The 18,871-nt window shown below is 30.0% G+C and overlaps 1 protein-coding gene across 3 annotated transcripts; it reads right to left on the bottom strand.

The window, feature by feature from the left end:
- LOC135958945 (zinc finger protein 502-like) lies at window positions 1-18,574 on the bottom strand. 3 transcript variants are annotated; one of them, XM_065509897.1, is made up of 7 exons: window positions 18,210-18,574; window positions 16,253-16,432; window positions 11,106-11,193; window positions 10,974-11,039; window positions 10,727-10,914; window positions 10,477-10,636; window positions 10,255-10,409 (listed from the first exon to the last, which is right to left on the bottom strand). In XM_065509897.1, exons 1-7 carry the CDS (start codon window positions 18,510-18,512, stop codon window positions 10,276-10,278), a joined length of 1,119 nt encoding a protein of 372 aa, XP_065365969.1. In that variant the 5' UTR covers window positions 18,513-18,574; the 3' UTR covers window positions 10,255-10,275. The 3 variants fall into 3 exon arrangements, with proteins under 3 accessions (XP_065365967.1, XP_065365969.1, XP_065365968.1); XM_065509896.1 differs by lacking the exons at window positions 10,255-10,409; window positions 10,477-10,636; window positions 10,727-10,914; window positions 10,974-11,039; window positions 11,106-11,193 and adding exons at window positions 14,604-14,879; window positions 14,938-15,097; window positions 15,161-15,519; window positions 15,576-15,639; XM_065509895.1 differs by lacking the exons at window positions 10,255-10,409; window positions 10,477-10,636; window positions 10,727-10,914; window positions 10,974-11,039; window positions 11,106-11,193 and adding exons at window positions 1-1,017; window positions 5,108-5,602.
- Between the last annotated feature and the right edge of the window lie 297 nt (window positions 18,575-18,871).

An 18,871-nucleotide genomic window follows, 5' to 3' on the forward strand; every position in this document is an offset into this window, starting at 1 on the left:
GGCGAAGCACACCGGGTCTGTTAGTCAACTATATATAAATTAAATATGTTGCACTAAACATTTTTATAATTTTGTAATTATCCCATGTGATTTAGTGTGATTACTTAAAGCTCCACGTTGTGCAAACATTTTACCACAAATTTTGCAAGAATATTTTTTCTTTTCCGCATGAGTTAATTTATGTTGATTTAAATACTTTGTACAGGTAAATGATTTTCCACAATCATCGCAAACTTTATCACGTACATTCATGTGGGACTTCATGTGTTGTTTTAGTTTATTATGTTCATAGAAGCCCTTCGAACAAAGCGAACATTTATGATTTGGATTCTTTTCGTGACGCCTTCGATGGGAATCAAAATAAGTCCATGTACGAAACGATTGTCCACAAATATCACAAAAGTACGGTTTTTCGCCGGTATGATGACGTGAGTGAACATTTAAATCCGTCGATGTGGGAAACTTTTTTCCACATTCTTGACACTCGAATTGATAATCTTTAGTGTGTCTTCTCAAATGTACAGTGCAATTGCCCACCTTCATGAAACCTTTTTTACACTGGGGACAAGTGTATGGCATTGATCCATCATGAGAGGACTTGTGTACTTTATATTGGTCTGGTCCATTAAAAATTTGATCACAATATTCACATTTAAAAGGTCCCACAGAGTCTTTTAGAAATAATAGTTCATTGTACAATTTACATTGCGGCGTAAATACAGCTTTAATTTTTTCACTTTCGATCTTTCGGTGCTTTTCTTGTGTAATTGCGTAACGTATAATATATAGTTTTTTCTGCAGCTCCTTTAGAGATATTTTTAAATTCATTTCATTATTAACAGCTTCTAATAGTTCTTGTAAACTTTCTTGCCTCAGATTTTTAAATCGAAATCCTATATGATTTACATCCCATAGACAGGGATAACTTTTGTAAAGCTCCACAAATTGTTGATTTTCTTCAAAAGAAAATTTTGCAAGTGGTAAATAATTTTTGTCATTCATCAATGCTTTGGTACCCTTAAAGTAAATAAAAAAAAAATTAAAAATGAACTGATTTTGTATACAAAAACTTTATCTGTAAAAAAGAAAAAAAGTCGAGCGCTAACAGCGGTAAACTTTAAGTACAAAACACAAAACTTTACAGGAGAAACATTATTGCGATTGTTTGCATTTTAAATGTAAGAAATTGTTCCTTGATCTCGAAAGGAAATAAAGGGAAAAAAATGATATTGTTACGTTTTAACCTTTTTAAAACGCGGGTTTATTTCCTTTAAATAAACCGGAAACTTTTGATTGCAAATAAAAGCCGTTTAGTAGTTTAAAAATTGTAACTCTTTATTTATTTAAAATGTACAACAACAGAATTAAATAGTCACTCAATGTTTTATTTTATACACGTTTATAAATGCTCAGAAATACAGACACACTTTATAATGTACACGAATTCACATGAAAAACACAGCACTCAGTTGATGTTTATTCGAAAAGCGTCTCTGATAAACTCACTAACGACTGCAACCTCTGCCACTATTTATAACACTGCCATCCGCACTCTAGATTGCTCTTTAACTGTCAAAGCCCGAATATTCAATATCTTTCTAATACATACGCCATCTGTGGTGTACTTTCTACAATGTTCTTTAACTGAATATCCGAATTCGAATATACGGTTGTAGCAAACAGCATTGTTAATTTACGATCAATGGTCAACTGAAAGCTTTTATTCAATGTTAATAATGCCCAAAGATATGTTAAAGTTTGCTATTACAGCACTGCTATTTGAAAGCATTCTGCTACCGTTAAAATCGTTATATTTGAATTCAAGTACAATTTCGTAACAATATTTTTGTTGAAAATAGAGAAACCGAATTTTGTATGAAAACGTATTCATTCGAGTCATCGCACTGTGTCCATTTAACTAATCTAGGGAGACAAACATTAAATTAAAAGATAATTTTGAGAACTTGTTCTAAAATAACTAGTTATAGAATGAGTTTAATCAGAATCACTTTTCTTTAATGGCTGCTTTGGAATTAGTGATGTAGCAATTACAATATTCATGGAGTAATGCAAACTTTTTTGTCGTCTGTGTCAAAATCGCCACATCTGAATCGCACAAACCATCGCTTCGATGAGCAATCGGTGTGCTTTATTATGACGCTTTATTGGCACAAACTTCGTCATTTCCGAAGCAAAAAAAACTTTTTTTACACCATACAGAAAATATACATAGAGCGGAAACCAGAAAAAACCTCAAACATAAAATACTCAAAAAAGTAATAAGCATTATTCATTAAAATCATAAATTCATTAAATTTTTTGTAGGAACCTTTTTTTTGTAACTACGAAATAATATAAGCAGCACGCACTTCTTTCACATGAAATTTAAACCAACAGTTTCGCATGAAAAAAACATAAATTTTCGCAAATACATATGAACAGAGTACTAGGCTTTATTCATTAAAATCATAAATTCATTAAATTTTAAAAACGATTTCGATACTATATGCTAGGTATACACGAAAATAATAATGATTTAAAACCACCCCAGACTCGCATCTGCCCACCCCAGATAAAAATTTGGAAAGTCGCAGAAAGATTTTTTTGGATTTGTAGATTGTTCCGTTATGAGATTCCTGTGCCCTAGAACATTAATCATGGAGTTTTTGGAACCCAAAAAGTTAAAAAATATCCCAATGCCAATCGTACAACGGAGCACTTGTAATGTTTGGTTTTTACAAGCTAAAATAAAGGAGTCAAATCCGCAAGCCATTTTGGTTCATTGTTTATCCGACAGGCTAAACTTAGTTATTGTGGATTCGTGTTCACACATATCATCAGCGCAAACATTATTAGCATAGAGGCTTTATGCATTCACTTTTTGAAACCAGAAAATAATAATGATTTAAAAAGCCTAAGCCAAGCTCTTCAAATTAAACAGTATAAAATAAACAGCCTTTGCATAACTAGATGGAGTTGTAGATATGAAAATTGTAAGTCAGTAATTAAAAATTACGCTGTAATTAAAAGTGTTCTTGAAGATTTTTATATAGAATCAACATAAGGTAAAAGCTAAAATCTGGATTTGCCGGATTCTATTCCTTCAGTTGATTATTGGAAGTTAAATATATAAAAATATTTTATAAAATAAATTAGCAGTTTTAAATATTAAAAATGAAGTAGTAGTTTGCTAACATATACTGAATTTTTGTGATAAAAAAAATTGTTTATTTTTACTATTTGGAAGTACAATTGCCCACCCCAGAGTAATAGTCTAGCTACGCTTATGCGTTGTACAGACGCTAGTGTATTTCCATTTTATCAAAAGAATTTCATTTTGTTTGTCAAATCTATAGTCATATGAATCCCACTCTTCTTTATTCATTTCTTTAGCAAATCTTAATGGAAACTTGTTTGTTCCGTTTTCTCAAATTGTGCCAATAGCACGAATTCTTTTTTCCTTGAGATCGACCAAGATAATACAACTAGTAAAAACGTTATCAAAAAATACCTCTTCTTTTTCTCAAGTAATTTTTTTTTTACTACTTTTGACCCTAGGGGATCAATAAAATTTGCCTCCTATTTTCTACAATATAAATCGTAAGTGTAGCAATATCCGTTTTTGACATTGAATTTAATGCAATTTCCATGCCAATATCTTTATCATAAGACCACTATAAATCCTCTCTGGGTTATTTGTTATATCAAATCAATATCAGTACACCCACACATTTCTTTAAGTCGAGTCTAAACACCTCAATGTTGCCTGTCACATCTCTCGGTAAGTTGTCAACTGTCATGTTCTCATCACCACCTTCTTCTTCATCTGTTAATTGATTGCGAAATCATAGAAAGAATCACTGTCACTATCTTCCAATGTTGCTGTGTTGGAGTGTTGGAAAAATTTGTATATGGATTCCGCCACTGTACTCAATTGAGTAGTTATATTTAAAATAGGATAACTTTGTAAAAGTAAATGATAGATAATTTATTTTTACACATTTTATAAATAGAAATGTTTTCTTTTATTTAAAATAAAAAATAAATTAGCAAATTTAGAGGTAGAGGACAATTTATATTTATGTAAAAACTTTTGCGGACTATGTATTGCGAACATTAAAAAAAAATTAGTTGAATCAGTCCAGGCGTCCTGCGATTTTAGATATATCGAAAAAAAAATTGGCGTGGTCAATTTTTCTTTCAGTAAAAACTTAAACTGGATTACGATCATTTAAACAAAACAATTAGCCAAATCGGTTTAGCCGTTTTCTGATTTTAAATAAATCGAAAAAGTGGGCGTGGTCAATTTTTCATTCTGTAAAAACCTAAGTTGGGCTATGACCAACATTTTTAAAAAAAAAATTGTATAAATCGGTCCGGCCGTTCTCTACTGATGCAATTACCAACGAACGACATTGGATTTTTATTTATATAGATAGAAGAAGATTAATTCTGAATTGCGTAAACAAGTACTTCTATATCAGATTATATGTCAACCATTTCCAAACTACTTCTATGTACAATAATACAGATGGTATGCAGTTGTCATTGAAAAGTAATAGCAAGTCAGTAAAATGTTTTTCCTGAGATATATAAAAATTTTGGGAAATAAATCAATATTTTGTGAGATTTATAAATATTTTAAAATTGTCACCAAAATTTTATCGTAGGAACGAAAACGGCTTTACGTATGCATAGTATTATTTACATATTCACACTTTAAACATGTTTTATTGATATTCAGCCTAACTATAAAAGCCTTAAAGTCGATTTTAAGTCCATAAATTTGACTATTATTTTAAATTTCGTACCATAAAACAAATTTCAAATATAATTTAAAATGTTGTTTTATTATTTAAAAAAAAGCTTTTTGTTTTGAACTTTTATGTAAATTTTTTGAAATTTCCTTTTTTTTATTTACATTCATTGAAAAATATTTTCAATTATTTGACTGTATATGTTGGAAAAAGTTTTGAAGCATTTTTCAAATAAAAACAAAAGTTCTATTTTAAAATAAAGTCGACTTTAACAAAAATTAACTTTAAAATTTCTTTCATAGTTAGGGTGATTATTTTTAAAACTAATTAATTTACTGTAGGTTACTTACTCTTTTACTTCGTTTTTTTCCATTATTTATGTGGTCTTTAAGAAAACTCATCTTTTCATATAGCCATGATACAGTTCTTGGTCCATTTGGTGTAGTATAAAACTCATTACATTCCATATCACTTTCATTACTATTTGTATCAATTTCTTCAGTAAATGCTGTAAGAAGTTCATGCTCTTTACGAAACTTGCTTCTTAACTTATTAATCTTTCCTTTAATTTGAATGCATTTGAAGTTTAAATTCATTTCTTTATTGATCACTTTTGTTATTTTTTTGTAGGCTTCCTGTTGTTTTATAACATTTGTATGTTCATTTCGATTTGTTTGCCATAATACGGGATAATTTTTGTAATATTTAATTATTATTTCAGTAAGTTTGATTTTATTAAACACAAAATTCTTGTGATCATCGTTATTGTCATTATTGCAAGATGATGAGGATTGTAATGAAATGTCATCATTTAGTTCACTCCAATCATAACCTTCTTCAGATGTCTTAAAAAGGAAGAAAAAATATATATGTCTTTAGTTTATATTTGTTATGGTAATTAATTGTAAACTTAAACTGAACTTTTGAAGTTTGTTACTCTCTTGAAAAATTTGACTTTTTATAAGGGGCTGTGAACACAAGCTTTAGTGGTCACTCAACTAGAAATAAATGTTAAACCGGTTTCGAATATTTTATATTTTCGAATAATTCAACAGGCCGTTTTTTTTAAATCGGTTAACCGTGATGAAGATCTTTTTTGACAGCTTTTATTTAACTTGCAATGTTTGTATGTTTTTATGCATACACCTGATGACAAAGCAATATTCACCCCTATCGGCAATAACATGTGAAATTTTGTTCCCATGAAATATTCATTTCCCTCGAAGGAAAAATTGCTATCGGGAATATCATGATGAACTTTACATTCACAATAGTTGATTTTGTTCGTAACAGCTGTTTATTGTTTACAAAATTCCATCTAAAAATTTCACAACAAGGGGAATTTTTTCACGTGAACAAAGTTGATGAACGAAAAAAGGAAAAGGGAACATATTTCATGTGAAATGTTGATTCGCGATAGGGGTGATTATGTTTTTGTTCGCGTACTTTCCAGTAAAAAATATCCAGTAACTTTATTTTAGAGAGTAAAAATAAATTACTCTCAATCTGAAAAATAACAAAAAAAAAAGTACGCGAACAACAATTTGTAAAAATAAGTTGAATTTTATTATAAATCAATTTAAAACGTTTGTTTTGTGTTATTTTACTTCTTTTCTTTGCAAAACTTGTAAATTGTATTAATTTTAAACTTTTTAGTTCTGTTTACATTTACAACTAAAAAATATCATGTTCTCTATCCTCGAACTTTCACTTTTAACACTCTCTTGCTCTCTCGTTACAAGTTTTTAAAAGAAACCGAACGGAATCCCGTAACTTCCAGTGATAATTTGTATAAATTATCAAGTCTATCATTAGATATCCATATTGTCTATATTAATGACTTAGTAATCCAAATATTGATCAAAAATAGGACAAAAATCGAGGATGTTCCGGTTTTTTCCTTAAATCTCAGCCATTTGTGGGTCGAATTTGTCGATTTTAAATAGCAACCGAGCCGGAAGAATTCTCGATATATTGATGTATGAATCATGTATGTAAGTTATTTGGGGGCTATCATCGAGGAACATTAGGGCAACTAGAGGATGTCCACAAGGTGGCGTACTATCGCCTCTATTGTGGACTCTTGTCATCGATGAACTTCTGGAAAAACTTAACAACTTCGGTTTCCGCACATATGGTTACGCCGACGACTTAGTAATCTCTGTTACTGGGTGGGATGACATAACCATATCGGAAAGGAAGCAGGCTGCTCTGAATATAACCACCAAGTGGTGCTTGGAAAGGTGGCAGACCATTAACCCAGCCAAGACAATTCTTGTACCATTTACAAAACGGAGAGTTATTAGAATGATAGAGCCTACATTGAATGCCTCATCTATAGGGTTTTCTAAGTAGGTAAAATATCTTGGGGTTGCACTTGATAGGACTCTCACTTGGAATTCTCATTTATCCAACACTATCAAAAACGCCACTAGGGCAATATATGCCTGCCAGCGTCTTTTTGGTAGAACGCGGGGGTTAAAACCGAAGAAGATTTACTGGTCTTTTATTACGGTAATTATGCCAATAATTACATATGCATTGGCAGGTGTAAAAATGTAGAACAGGTGACCGCGAGAGCTTTACTTGACAAGGTATATCGCTTCATCTGTGTCTATATTACTGGGTCCATGAGCACCAGTCCCATTCATGCTGTGGGTGCAATCCTACATATCCCACCCTTACATCTATTGGCCTATAGGAGTGCATCCAGACTACCGGGAAAATCCCGTGTAAGGCCGGAAGATCTGGTTGGGCACATGCGCATTCTAGGCATCTATGAAAATGATCCTAGTATTGCAATATCGGACTATATGTCACCAACTAGGATGTTTAGGTCCTTATACCTGAAAGGGACGAGTGGTTAAATCAAACATGGTGGCAAAATAATGCCGATCAAGTATGGTTTACTGATGGTTCCAAACAGACAAATTTTGACACTTGTGCTGGTGTCTATGGTCCCAATTTTCAAAAGGGTATCCCAATGGGTACATTCCCATTAATATTTCAGACGGAAATTTACGAAATCCTTACATGCTCCAACGAGTGCTTAAGAAGGAGACTAAGGATTAATAGAATATTTGTTATGTCTGATAGTCAGGCTGCTCTTAGAGTCTTATCATCATGTGAAGTGAGGTCTGGTGTTGTTATGGACTGCTGGACATCCTTGAATGAACAATGAACTTACATTGTGCTGATTGTATCGCCAACAAGGGCTCTCGACGCTCGTTGGTTTTGCCATGACAGCCGGTTCTACGTACTGGAATGACCCGAGTTCACTCGGCCAAGGGCTGTCAACTCAGCAATCACTGCTGCTACAATAACAACAACGCTCGTTGGCATTTTTTTTATTTATTTAAGTCAATGGATTAAATCCTTACAGACTTTTATGAAAGTAAATACATATGTATAAATAATTACAAAAATAATTAATAATTTTTGGGGTAATTTACCAGGACTAAGACAGTCCAAACGATTCATCACCCTATCCAGACGTAGATCCCAGTCGTTGCTTTCGCTCGAAAAGGGTCAATGGTCAATGGATTAAATCCTTACAGACTTTTATGAAAGTATATACATATGTACATATGTATAAATAATTACAAAACATTTACAAAAATAATTAATAATTTTTGGGGTAATTTACCAGGACTAAGACAGTCTAAACGATTCATCACCCTATCCAGACGTAGACCCCAGTCGTTGCTTTCGCTCGAAAAGGGTGACTTGAGGATACTTACTGGATTATTCACCGGACACTGAGATTTGAAGTATCATCAATTTATGTTAGGTAACGTTGAGAATAAACAGAGCAGGTTTTGTGGACTTCATGCCGAAACCTCTGAACATGTTCTATACTACTGCCCAATGCTGGCAATTTGCAGAACTAAATGGCTCGGAAGGGCCTTAATGGCCCCGTGGGACGTAATTGATCTCTCACCAAATAGAATACTTGGCTACCATCTCCTGAAAATTTCGAATCGAATAAAAAAAATCAGCCAAATCGCTCTAGACGTTCTCAAGTGATGCCTTACATACATGGACCATTTAATTTTTATATACAGTATCGGCCATAACTAAAGCACCCCCTCAGTGATTTTTTTTCATATTAGATTTTCTTTTATAAAAACAAAGTTTTAAATTTCTTTAGTAATTCGTATACAACAGCTTCATAGAGACGCCATAAAACCGCGGTTATCGTACTTGGAAGTCGCCCACAGCAGACTCGGAGAAGAAGAGTAGATCTGGCACAACTTAGGTCGTGATGGAACAACAGGCTCTTTGTTTACTGGTCCCACATAGACCTTTCCGTCCCAAATTTATGCCCAGCTTGTGGTCAGGGTCCTCATGATAACGCCACCTAGTCCAATGGATTTATGGACCTACCCAGTTGAAGTAGCACAATATATTGGCCTTGTCTTCGATGCAGAACCCCCAGATTAGAAAATTGTGTAGTATAAGCTGTTACAAGATTTTAATAACTTCTTATTCTTATTTGAATTATTTTATTTAATATTTGTATACATTTGCATTTATTTAATGAATAAACGAAATTTGAACACAATGACTTCATCCATTAAAAAAATAAAAAAAAAAATTGAAATCGAACTAAAAATAAGTTACTTGTAGACTTTAACTAAAGTTTATTTCCATGCATATTAGTTAAATTATGTAAAAACTCAATAATTCAAAAAGATACATTTTTATGAGGCTACAAATTGTATTCCTACACAATTTTTAAAAATGGAGATAACACGGTTGTAAACGGCACAACTCGGAAATGTAATGGTTATAATTATATAATAATTTTATAATCAAAACAATTGCATTTTTAATTTACATAAAGTTCATTTATTAAAAATAAAGCTAAAGGTTTTTATGGAATGGGGTTGTTAGTTTATTAATCACCATGCATTAAAATTAATTATGATACAAATTCTCGTAGCGTATAATCATTTTGACTAAATTTCCGGACCAAAACAAACAAAATAGCTGTGTAAGTGAGACTTTCTCCAATTCAATTCTATTATATCATTTGGTATACCCTTATGGCAAAGTTTTGCAAAAAAAAACATAAACGATTACTTCAAAAAATTTAATTGTTTAGCAAAATATCAATAGATATCACTAAAACATGTTTTAAAGAATCTAGAAAAGGTACTTAGAAAAGTGACCACTAAACCGCATTGAGTTAAAAAATATCAAAAATCTTAATAATAATAACGATTAAAAATAATAATAAGAATACTCATTTAAACAATACAGATTCTTGTTCCCGTACTCAGAATCAATATATTTTTTTGTTTTTCTGATTAAATCCGAATATTTTTCAAAGCCAAAATTATCTGATTTTAATTTTGAAGTCGCTTTCTGAGTAAATATAATATTTTTAAAACCCAAAATTATCTGATCTTAATTGAAGTATTCCACACTTTACATATTGCACAGTATGAAAGGCATAAATGCATATTTACATGAAGATCCACAAAGCTTAATTTTATTATTATATTCCAGTATATTAAATTGTTGTTTTGGTTTTATTTTTATAATTTAGTTTTTTTAGATGTCGTCCTTTTGCATGTTGAAAATGCTGTATGGATATTTTTTCAAAATTTAAATCTGCTTCCACAGTAAATTTACTAACACAAGCCGCTACAATAAATAAAAAAATAAGTATATATGATTATATCCTTACTACATTGGTTTTTAAGAATTGTACCTTTCAAAGCTTGTGTTACTGTTAAAGATCGTACCGGTGTTTTTCTTTCTGTGCCTTTCCAACACATATGCTGGGCTGCACCATCTTTTATTAATTTTCTCCAAATTGATTTCACATAATTTTGAAGACTATTTGCGGATTGTTCTTCAAAATCGGAAACCTGAAAATTAATATTAAATAAGCAAGCAGATGTTTAATATATGCAAGACATAATCAAATGATAAAAGTTAATAATTTATGTGAAGCTTACGAGCTGATAATATTTTTTCTCGTCATTTTGTATTTCGGATTCAAAATTTAAAAAATCGTCAATAGAAGTGAAAGGTTCTTTTGGTATTACGCTCGTTTTTGGCGTTGTCCTCAAATTTTTATTGAGTTTAATTTCCTCTATAATGCGTACTACAATACTTTTTATAGCTTTCGTTTGTTCTCTTATTTCTGTGGAAAATATTATTCAATTGCCTTTAATCATATACATACATATACCCAGCACTCACCTTTACTTAGTTTCATTTCAGTGTTTTGTAAATCCTCTTTAATTTCAATCCTAAAATTATGAAAATCTAAAAAAAAAATTTTCAATTAATCTCAAATTTTCCAGAAATGTTTCTAATTTTGTTTGTACTTACCACTATTTTTATATTGGCGTTCTTGGTTATCTGTCATAGAGAAATTTGCATTTTGATACAGCGAATTTTGCTCCATGTTAACTGTGAACTAAAGGAGTAAAAACAAATTCATTTTTTATCTAATTTGTGAAACACAACTATTTTTGTTTATTTCTTTAACGGAATACGATTTCTTCTTAACTTAAAATAATCATTTAGGTCAAAGAATAACATTTAGAAGTAAGTCTAATAGAAAGAAGACATTAATGCCGACAAATAGCTACATATATGTATATGTACAGTAGCGAGCATAAAAAATGCAACGCTATGCAATTTGATTTACAACAGCACTGATTTTGCTCAAAAAGGTATCCAATTGTCCACATCTGCTGTTTTTTTATTCTTATTATTAGGCAATTATTGTATGACATTTTATCCAATATTTTTTATGCAAGGATAATTATAACATTTTTAGGAAAAACAGTGCTAAATTTGAGCAAGCAAAAAATATGCAACTCTAAGATAATTGACTTGATTTTTAAAATTTTGAAAAAATAATTATAAAAAATTGTTAAAAACTATAATACGGTTACAATACAGCAATTTACTGTTAATACTAATAAATTCAAGGACATGAAATCTACAAAGGATAATAGAATTAACGAATGATGCATTTTCTGTTCAATATTGTGAATTTTTCGAAAACCAAGAAAATTTTAAGAATTTTTATTTATTTCTTTACCAATTTAAAATCTTGCGCATATTCTCTATGAAAAGGAAATCAAATAATTGTGGTGGTGTGCCTAAAACTGAGTGTATAAGAGCTCAAGATCAAAAGGATAAGACTAGTTAATGTTAGAAGGGTGCTAAAATATTTTCACATCATGTGGTCTTTAAAAATTACAAATAATGAAATCATATTCAAATATCCATTTTTTTTGGTTAGTAAACGAATTCCAAAACAGCGGAAGACAACTGTAAATAATATTAAATTTGACACTGTTCCTATTTCATAGAATCCTATATTTAGCTTACGTGATTACTAAGCTATCGCAATTTTTTACTATTTTAATTTAATATTTAAGGAAATATCTCTGACTAGACGGCCTGAGTAACAGATTGAAACTATCAGACACGAATAAATTAAAATTACGTTAATTGACCTTCTATATCATACGACTGCACCATTTTAAGCATAAAGGACCTGCTTCGAAAAGCACAGGCGCTTAATTTATTTTTGTAAATAATATATGGTTTATTGACCAAAACTTTTAAAATCATAATTTTTTATGGTTTTAGAAGTTTGGGGTTATTTTAAAACCAAGTGCTATATAGGGTTAATTTTAATTTTTCTACTGTTTTTGTAATCACTATGCTTTGTGTTATATTTTTCTTATGTTTCATCAAAATCCAAATATTATCAAAAATTTACCTTTGACCTTCACGATTTAAGGGTTAACGTTTTCCGATTTTAGTAAAACATTCAGACTATATTTAAAATTACCTGGACTATAATATACTTAATAGATTTTACTTAAAAATCATAACAGTATGGAAATTAGGCACAGTATGGAAATTAGGCTAGTTTTTCTCGAAAATCGCAAAATTTAAATCGCAGGTACGGAAAAACTATAGGCGGTATTGTCATACTTTTATATTTTTATTCCCTATTATGTTCCAAATAAATCCCAAGGTGATGATCAAAAAATTCTGTAATTTGTTTAACAAAATTTTTAAAAATTTGAAACTGCCGTTAAAAAAATTTAATTTTGTTGGTTATACCTGCGAATAGGTTAACGTTGTCCTACGAAGACAAAAACTCATATACAAGTGAATATGGATATATTTTAATTCAAAATAAGCTTTTATTTTAATATGTATTTCTCAAAATATGTTAATTTTGTTGCTACATTTATTGTTCTAGTGGCCTGAGATACGTTAATGGCCTGGCGATTTTTTAATAAATTTAACATTTTTTAACCAATATTTCGATTCTTTTAAATTAATTTGCAAAAGTAATTATTTAATGGCCAAATTTTTACAAAAACTGAAAAAATTTCATTTTTCCCCTTGTAAATGCACCTCAAAATTTCAGCGTCGTTGCGCCACCAGTTAACGTTATCCTATCATCCTAATATTTTACACAACGTATTTCTACAATACATAGAACAATTCTAGTGGGGGGACGGGCTAGTGGCCTGGCGATTTTTTAATAACTTTAACATTTTTTAACCAATTTTTATGTTTTATATCTTATTAGAACGACAATTACGTGCACATTTCGATTCTTTTCAATGAATTTGCAAAAGTAATTATTTAATGGCAAAATTTTTACAAAAACTGAAAAATTCCATTTTCCCCCCTATAAATGCACCTCTTCAGCGTCGTTGCGCCACCAGTTAACGTTATCCTATCATCCTAATATTTTACACAACGTGTTTCTACAATACATAGAACAATTCTAGTGGGGGGCCGGTCAAAATTCGCAATTTTATTTTTTTGGAGCACTATAATGTATAGTGTCCGAAAAATGCGCAATTGGACTGTTTTAAAATTGTTCAAAAATTACATATTTTTTCGTGGAAAATTTAATCATTCAATACATTTTTAAAGCTATTTTTTAATGGATTTGAATTCAAGAAAATTTGAATGATACAATAATGAATAAATTTTATAAAGAATGACTTATCAAAGGAATGAATTAATTCATAATGAATGCATCAATGGAAAGGTTAAGAGAAAACAAATTGTTTTGATTTTGAATTAAATAATTGGATTATAAACCAATTAGTCTTGGATTCTTTCTACTGAAAATCCTAGAGAGGGTCATCGATGTTCACTTGAGAATGACTATATCAACATTGCTCATATCTAAATCCCAACATGCCTACGTTAATTGCAGATCTGTGAAAACATCTCTGGTCTCAATTGAAGAGTCGTTATCGCATACGGAGTATTGTCTGGTTGCCTTACAGTCTCCATTTCATATTAACCTTAATATTTCAAAAAAAATGGAAAATTAGACTCTGATTTTTTACACTTTGAAATTAATAACCTTAATATGAACTTTAAAAAAATAGCAAATTATCTGAAGGTTCATCGTCACACCTTTTAAAAAGCCATTAAATAGTATAAGGAAGATTTGAACAGGCAGACCGACTGTTAGCAGACTGTTTGAATCCCCCAATTATTTAAATTTTTATAAAACTGTTTTAATTAATTTATTTCTCAACAATTTTAAGTTAATATAAGAGGAGGTCCATAAAAAATCTCATCATATGATGTTTACAGTACATCTTCGACATGTAAGATTACTGATGACGCCCTTGGCAGAATATAAAATTCATTCCAATTTAAAATTGAAATTACTTTACAATGGTATTCTTTGAATTATTACATAAATAATAAACTTGAGAAAGAATAAATTTACTTTCAAATTTAAGAATGAGGTGTACAGTAGATCTGGGTCAAAGACAACAAGGAAGAATGCCAATTTAAAATAAAAACAATGGATACACATTTTCCGTCCGACATTGGTTGGACTAAATAAATAAAATTTATTAGATATAAAATATGAAATACTTATTGTTAGTTCATTAAAAAATTAAGATACATACAATAAACAGAAAATTAAAAAAAAACAAAATCTCTAATAGTAGCTTTATTTAAAAAAATAAACTGAAAACTATTGTTTTAATTTCTTATCGCATCGATTTTTAGCCTGTTGAAAATACAAGATGACCACCCGTTCAAATTCTGTTTCACTATGGTCTGTATATTTTTTAGCATATGAAACTGAAATAAATAAGTTTAGTTAAGTAATGTTATTAGTAGATCAATAACCATCACTCACGTCTAATTGCTAACAATGTTGAAAAGTTTTTTATTCCCATTTTGTCTTTAGAACCCTGCCAGCAAAACTCTTTTGCCACTTCGTCCTTTATCAATAGCCGCCAACAATATTTTATAAATTTACAGGCATTTTCAATTGATTGTTCCTTAAAATCTTTTACCTAAATTAAATAGTGTATTAATAATTTGCTTAAAATATATTTTGTGTTTGCAATTTGACATACCAAATTCGCAAAATTTTCTTCAGATTCATGAATTTTTGCTTCAAATTTTAAAAATTCTTCCTTGCATACAAAGGGTGTTTTTGGTAATATTCTTGCGTTATTTAGAATGTGTGAATGTTTTTGTAACATGTTTACTGTCGAACGTTCTTTCCTGTGGAAAAAACTTCCACTTGGTTTAGCTGTCGTTGAGTCGACAATCTTTGGTCGAGTAAGATTCGAGTCGTACCGTAGCGAAGATTCAGATGTAGAAGGAACGAGAAAATGTGGCACTTTATTATGTTGGATCAATTTTATTTCTTCAAATAACTGCTGCATAAGCCTGTTATTAGTATCTAATTGCTCCTGGATATGTCGTATATCTGAAATAAAATAGTTGTATAGTAGAATACTTTGTCGTCTTAATTTTTTTATTTACCTTTCTTTATTACAAGTCCAATGGGCTCGTTTTCATCATTGTATATATATTGCGTATTATCCATCTGTGATGTGAATAAGTAGGATAAATATAATTTTTTCACTTTTTTAAAACTATTAAATATTCAAACTGTTCGTTTACAAATAGTTTTTTTTTATTGAAAATTGCCAAAGCAAGTAAATGTAGTAAAAACCATCAAACGAACATAATAAATGCATTGAAAACATGACTTCTCTATAGAAGTTCCAAAATTTGTATCATTTTGATCATTAATTAAGAAGATTACTTTATATTTTTTTTTAAATCGAATAATACTAAAATGATTCCACCAAAAAATTTTTTTACAAATAATTTTTATTATATACAAAAGTAGAGTTTATAAAATTAGCCACAAACAAGTATAACACTCTTAATTGTTTTACATTTGAGTTATATTCCAATTAGGATTACAGATATCAACGAAAACAGACAATAAACTCTGTATTTTTTAACAATACAATTCTTTTTTACAATCTACATAAATACGTAGTTGTTTGTAATTTTGAAATTTAAAGAGGAAAAAGACTTTGTGAAAGAACGTTTTTGAAGGGTGGATTTAGTGAGAGAAAATTAATGATTGAAAACTATAAACTTTTATCTTATTTATAAGAGTTGTAATTTTTTTGCTAATAACTTACCTCTTCGTCATTCTTATCATCTTCACTTTTATCATATTGAAAATCATCATCATCAATCATTGTCTGAATTGGTGTGCAATCTATTTTTTCTATCTTGATTGAACTTTCCAAAGACATTGCATTTGTTGAATTATCACCTTCTAAGGGATCATTAAATGGAAAACGGTTCGGTTCTTCGAGCTAAAATGTAAATATAGTAAATACAATTAGTTTAACAACATATTTTGCACAAAGTAATTAAGAATAAGGGATTTTCATTTCCAACTACATAGTCATAATAAAGAATTCATAATTTTCATCAAAAAATTTGATTGGAATGCAATGTAGCTAAATTTTGATTATAATTTATATATATTCAGAAGCCCTATATACATATAGCATAATAGATTTGACGAAGCTTGGCGAAGTCGAAAAACCTTGTGGGTTTTATCAATATATCAGATATAGTCATGAGAATTTTGATATTAAAACACGTAAGAAAGTATGGTCGGTCAAGCCCGACTATATAATACATATACTAAGTAAATGTTTTTCCAAAAACATATTTCTTTTAAAATATCAATAATTTATATTCGTGACTGGTTTTCGAAAGTGGACCTTATATGGAAGCTATGATCAGTTATGGACCGATCACCATGAAATTAGGTCGTGTGATTTATGTCTATATGAAACTTATTTATGTTGAATTTTGTGTGTATACCAACATTTTTGAGAGATTTATGCACGTTAAAGGGATTTTCGGATGCGGGTCTATATGGGAGCTATGACTAATTATGGACCGATCGTAACAAAATTTGGTGACATGAATTTCGTATATATAAAACTTATTTGGAGCTAAATTTGTGTGGATATCTATATAAATTAAACATTTATGACCGATAAAGTCCAAATAAAATAGCCTATTGATAATAACGAAATAACGGCCCGATTTCAGCCATTTTCAATAGGCTTGGTCTTTGGGCCGAAAAAATTATATGTACCAAACTTTATCGAAATATCTTCAAAATTGCGACCTGTACTTTGCGTACAAGGTTTACATGGACAGACGGACGGACATCGTTTAATAGACTCAGAAAGTGATTACAAGTCGATCGGTTTTTGGGCGTTACAAACATCTGCACAAACGCATTATACCCTCCCCACTATAAAAACTTTTTATAATACAATCGAGTACTTTAAGGGACATTTTACATGTGTTTTGTTATTGTAGCAAAAACAATTAAGTTTTTTAAATAAAACTCAGACGAATTGATTACATCAATAACATAGAGGTAATCAATTCGTTTTTTCCTGGTGTTCCTACTATTTGATTTTTTTGGTTGAAATTTCAAGAATAATCATTTGGTCTGTTCAATAACAAAAAACTATTACGAATTATCACAAATTGTTTATAAATTTTCCAGTTTTTCAATATAAATTTAAAATTTTTGTGTGAAAATTTGTAATAATTCGTAATAGTTTTTTGTTATTGAACAGACCAATTGTTTTCCGTCCCTATTTTTTAATATAAAACATTTTGGCGTTTCTAGGCACATAAAATTGGCCAAATGCAATACAATAATAGATCTCATGAACTATTAGATTAAAACTCATTTGGGAACAAATCTAAAAATCTTGAAATAGGGGGTAGGAAAAGATGATTGTGGAAAAGAAAGATGAAGTTGAAACGCTAATATTATTATATCTTTCATATTTGTTATCGTATCGCATTTATTTATATCGTTTGAAAGCTTTTCGAAATAGGTTTAAAAATGGGATTTAAAGCATCCCAAATTATTAACAGATTTGGACCCAATTCCGGAGGCCCATATCTTGGGAAATTCATGTTCAACTTAAAAAGAGTGGAGTCCATAAACAATGGTTAACCTTAATTTCTATTTATGATATTAGGTAGGTATATAGTATTGGAATTATTTAAGATTTACGCTATGTTGATTGTATGTTGCAAAATATTTACCTTATTAAATGTAGTAGGTGTGGTTTTATTTCGTTGTAAATCCTCAGAAATTTCATCCTGTACGTTGTCTATTTGTGGCTCCGTTTCAAGGCTTTGATGTTGCAATGCAAAATTAAGGTCTTCATTATGTTCTTCCTCCATATGATTAATAAATATGTCCCACTGTAAACAAATCTGGGGACAATATAAACAGTTTAGAGCATAAACTCTTTTTCCCACTTGTATGCAGTATGTTATGTCTCCACATTTTCTATTCAAATTGCTTAAATTTTTAGTTGTTGATGGCTGACGAAGTGTTTTCATTTTAATGATATTGAATTATATATTTTTTAATAATATTTATTTATAATTATACTTTTTTTCAATACAATATCACAAAGTATTACCATAGAAATTTAAGCATAGAGACGAGAAACTCTGTTTTGTCAAACAAAAATAACACAAATCATATGTCTCATACTACTACAAAATACATTGACTTGCATGTATTTTGTTGTCGCGAGAGTTTGATTTTTGACAGCAGACTTCGGTTTTTGACAATTACGTCTCGTCACTATGTTACCTTATGAGTATAACAATTTAAGAAATTTGTTTATAAACAAAAAAACTATAGCACACTCCAAAGTTGCAGAAATTAATGGGGCTGCGTTTTGATTGTGACT

Source organism: Calliphora vicina, chromosome 4 (assembly GCF_958450345.1).
Source record: "Calliphora vicina chromosome 4, idCalVici1.1, whole genome shotgun sequence".
Classification (NCBI taxonomy): domain Eukaryota; kingdom Metazoa; phylum Arthropoda; class Insecta; order Diptera; family Calliphoridae; genus Calliphora; species Calliphora vicina.

Bases quoted from the DNA above. Each gene is read 5' to 3' on its own strand.
- LOC135958945 (XM_065509895.1), bottom strand. From the start codon at position 18,512: ATGAAAACACTTCGTCAGCCATCAACAACTAAAAATTTAAGCAATTTG. The intron at 16,433-18,209 runs GTAAATATTTTG...TTTACATTTTAG, and splicing joins CACCTACTACATTTAATAAG to CTCGAAGAACCGAACCGTTT. The intron at 1,018-5,107 runs GTAAGTAACCTA...ATTTACTTTAAG, and splicing joins GAAAAAAACGAAGTAAAAGA to GGTACCAAAGCATTGATGAA.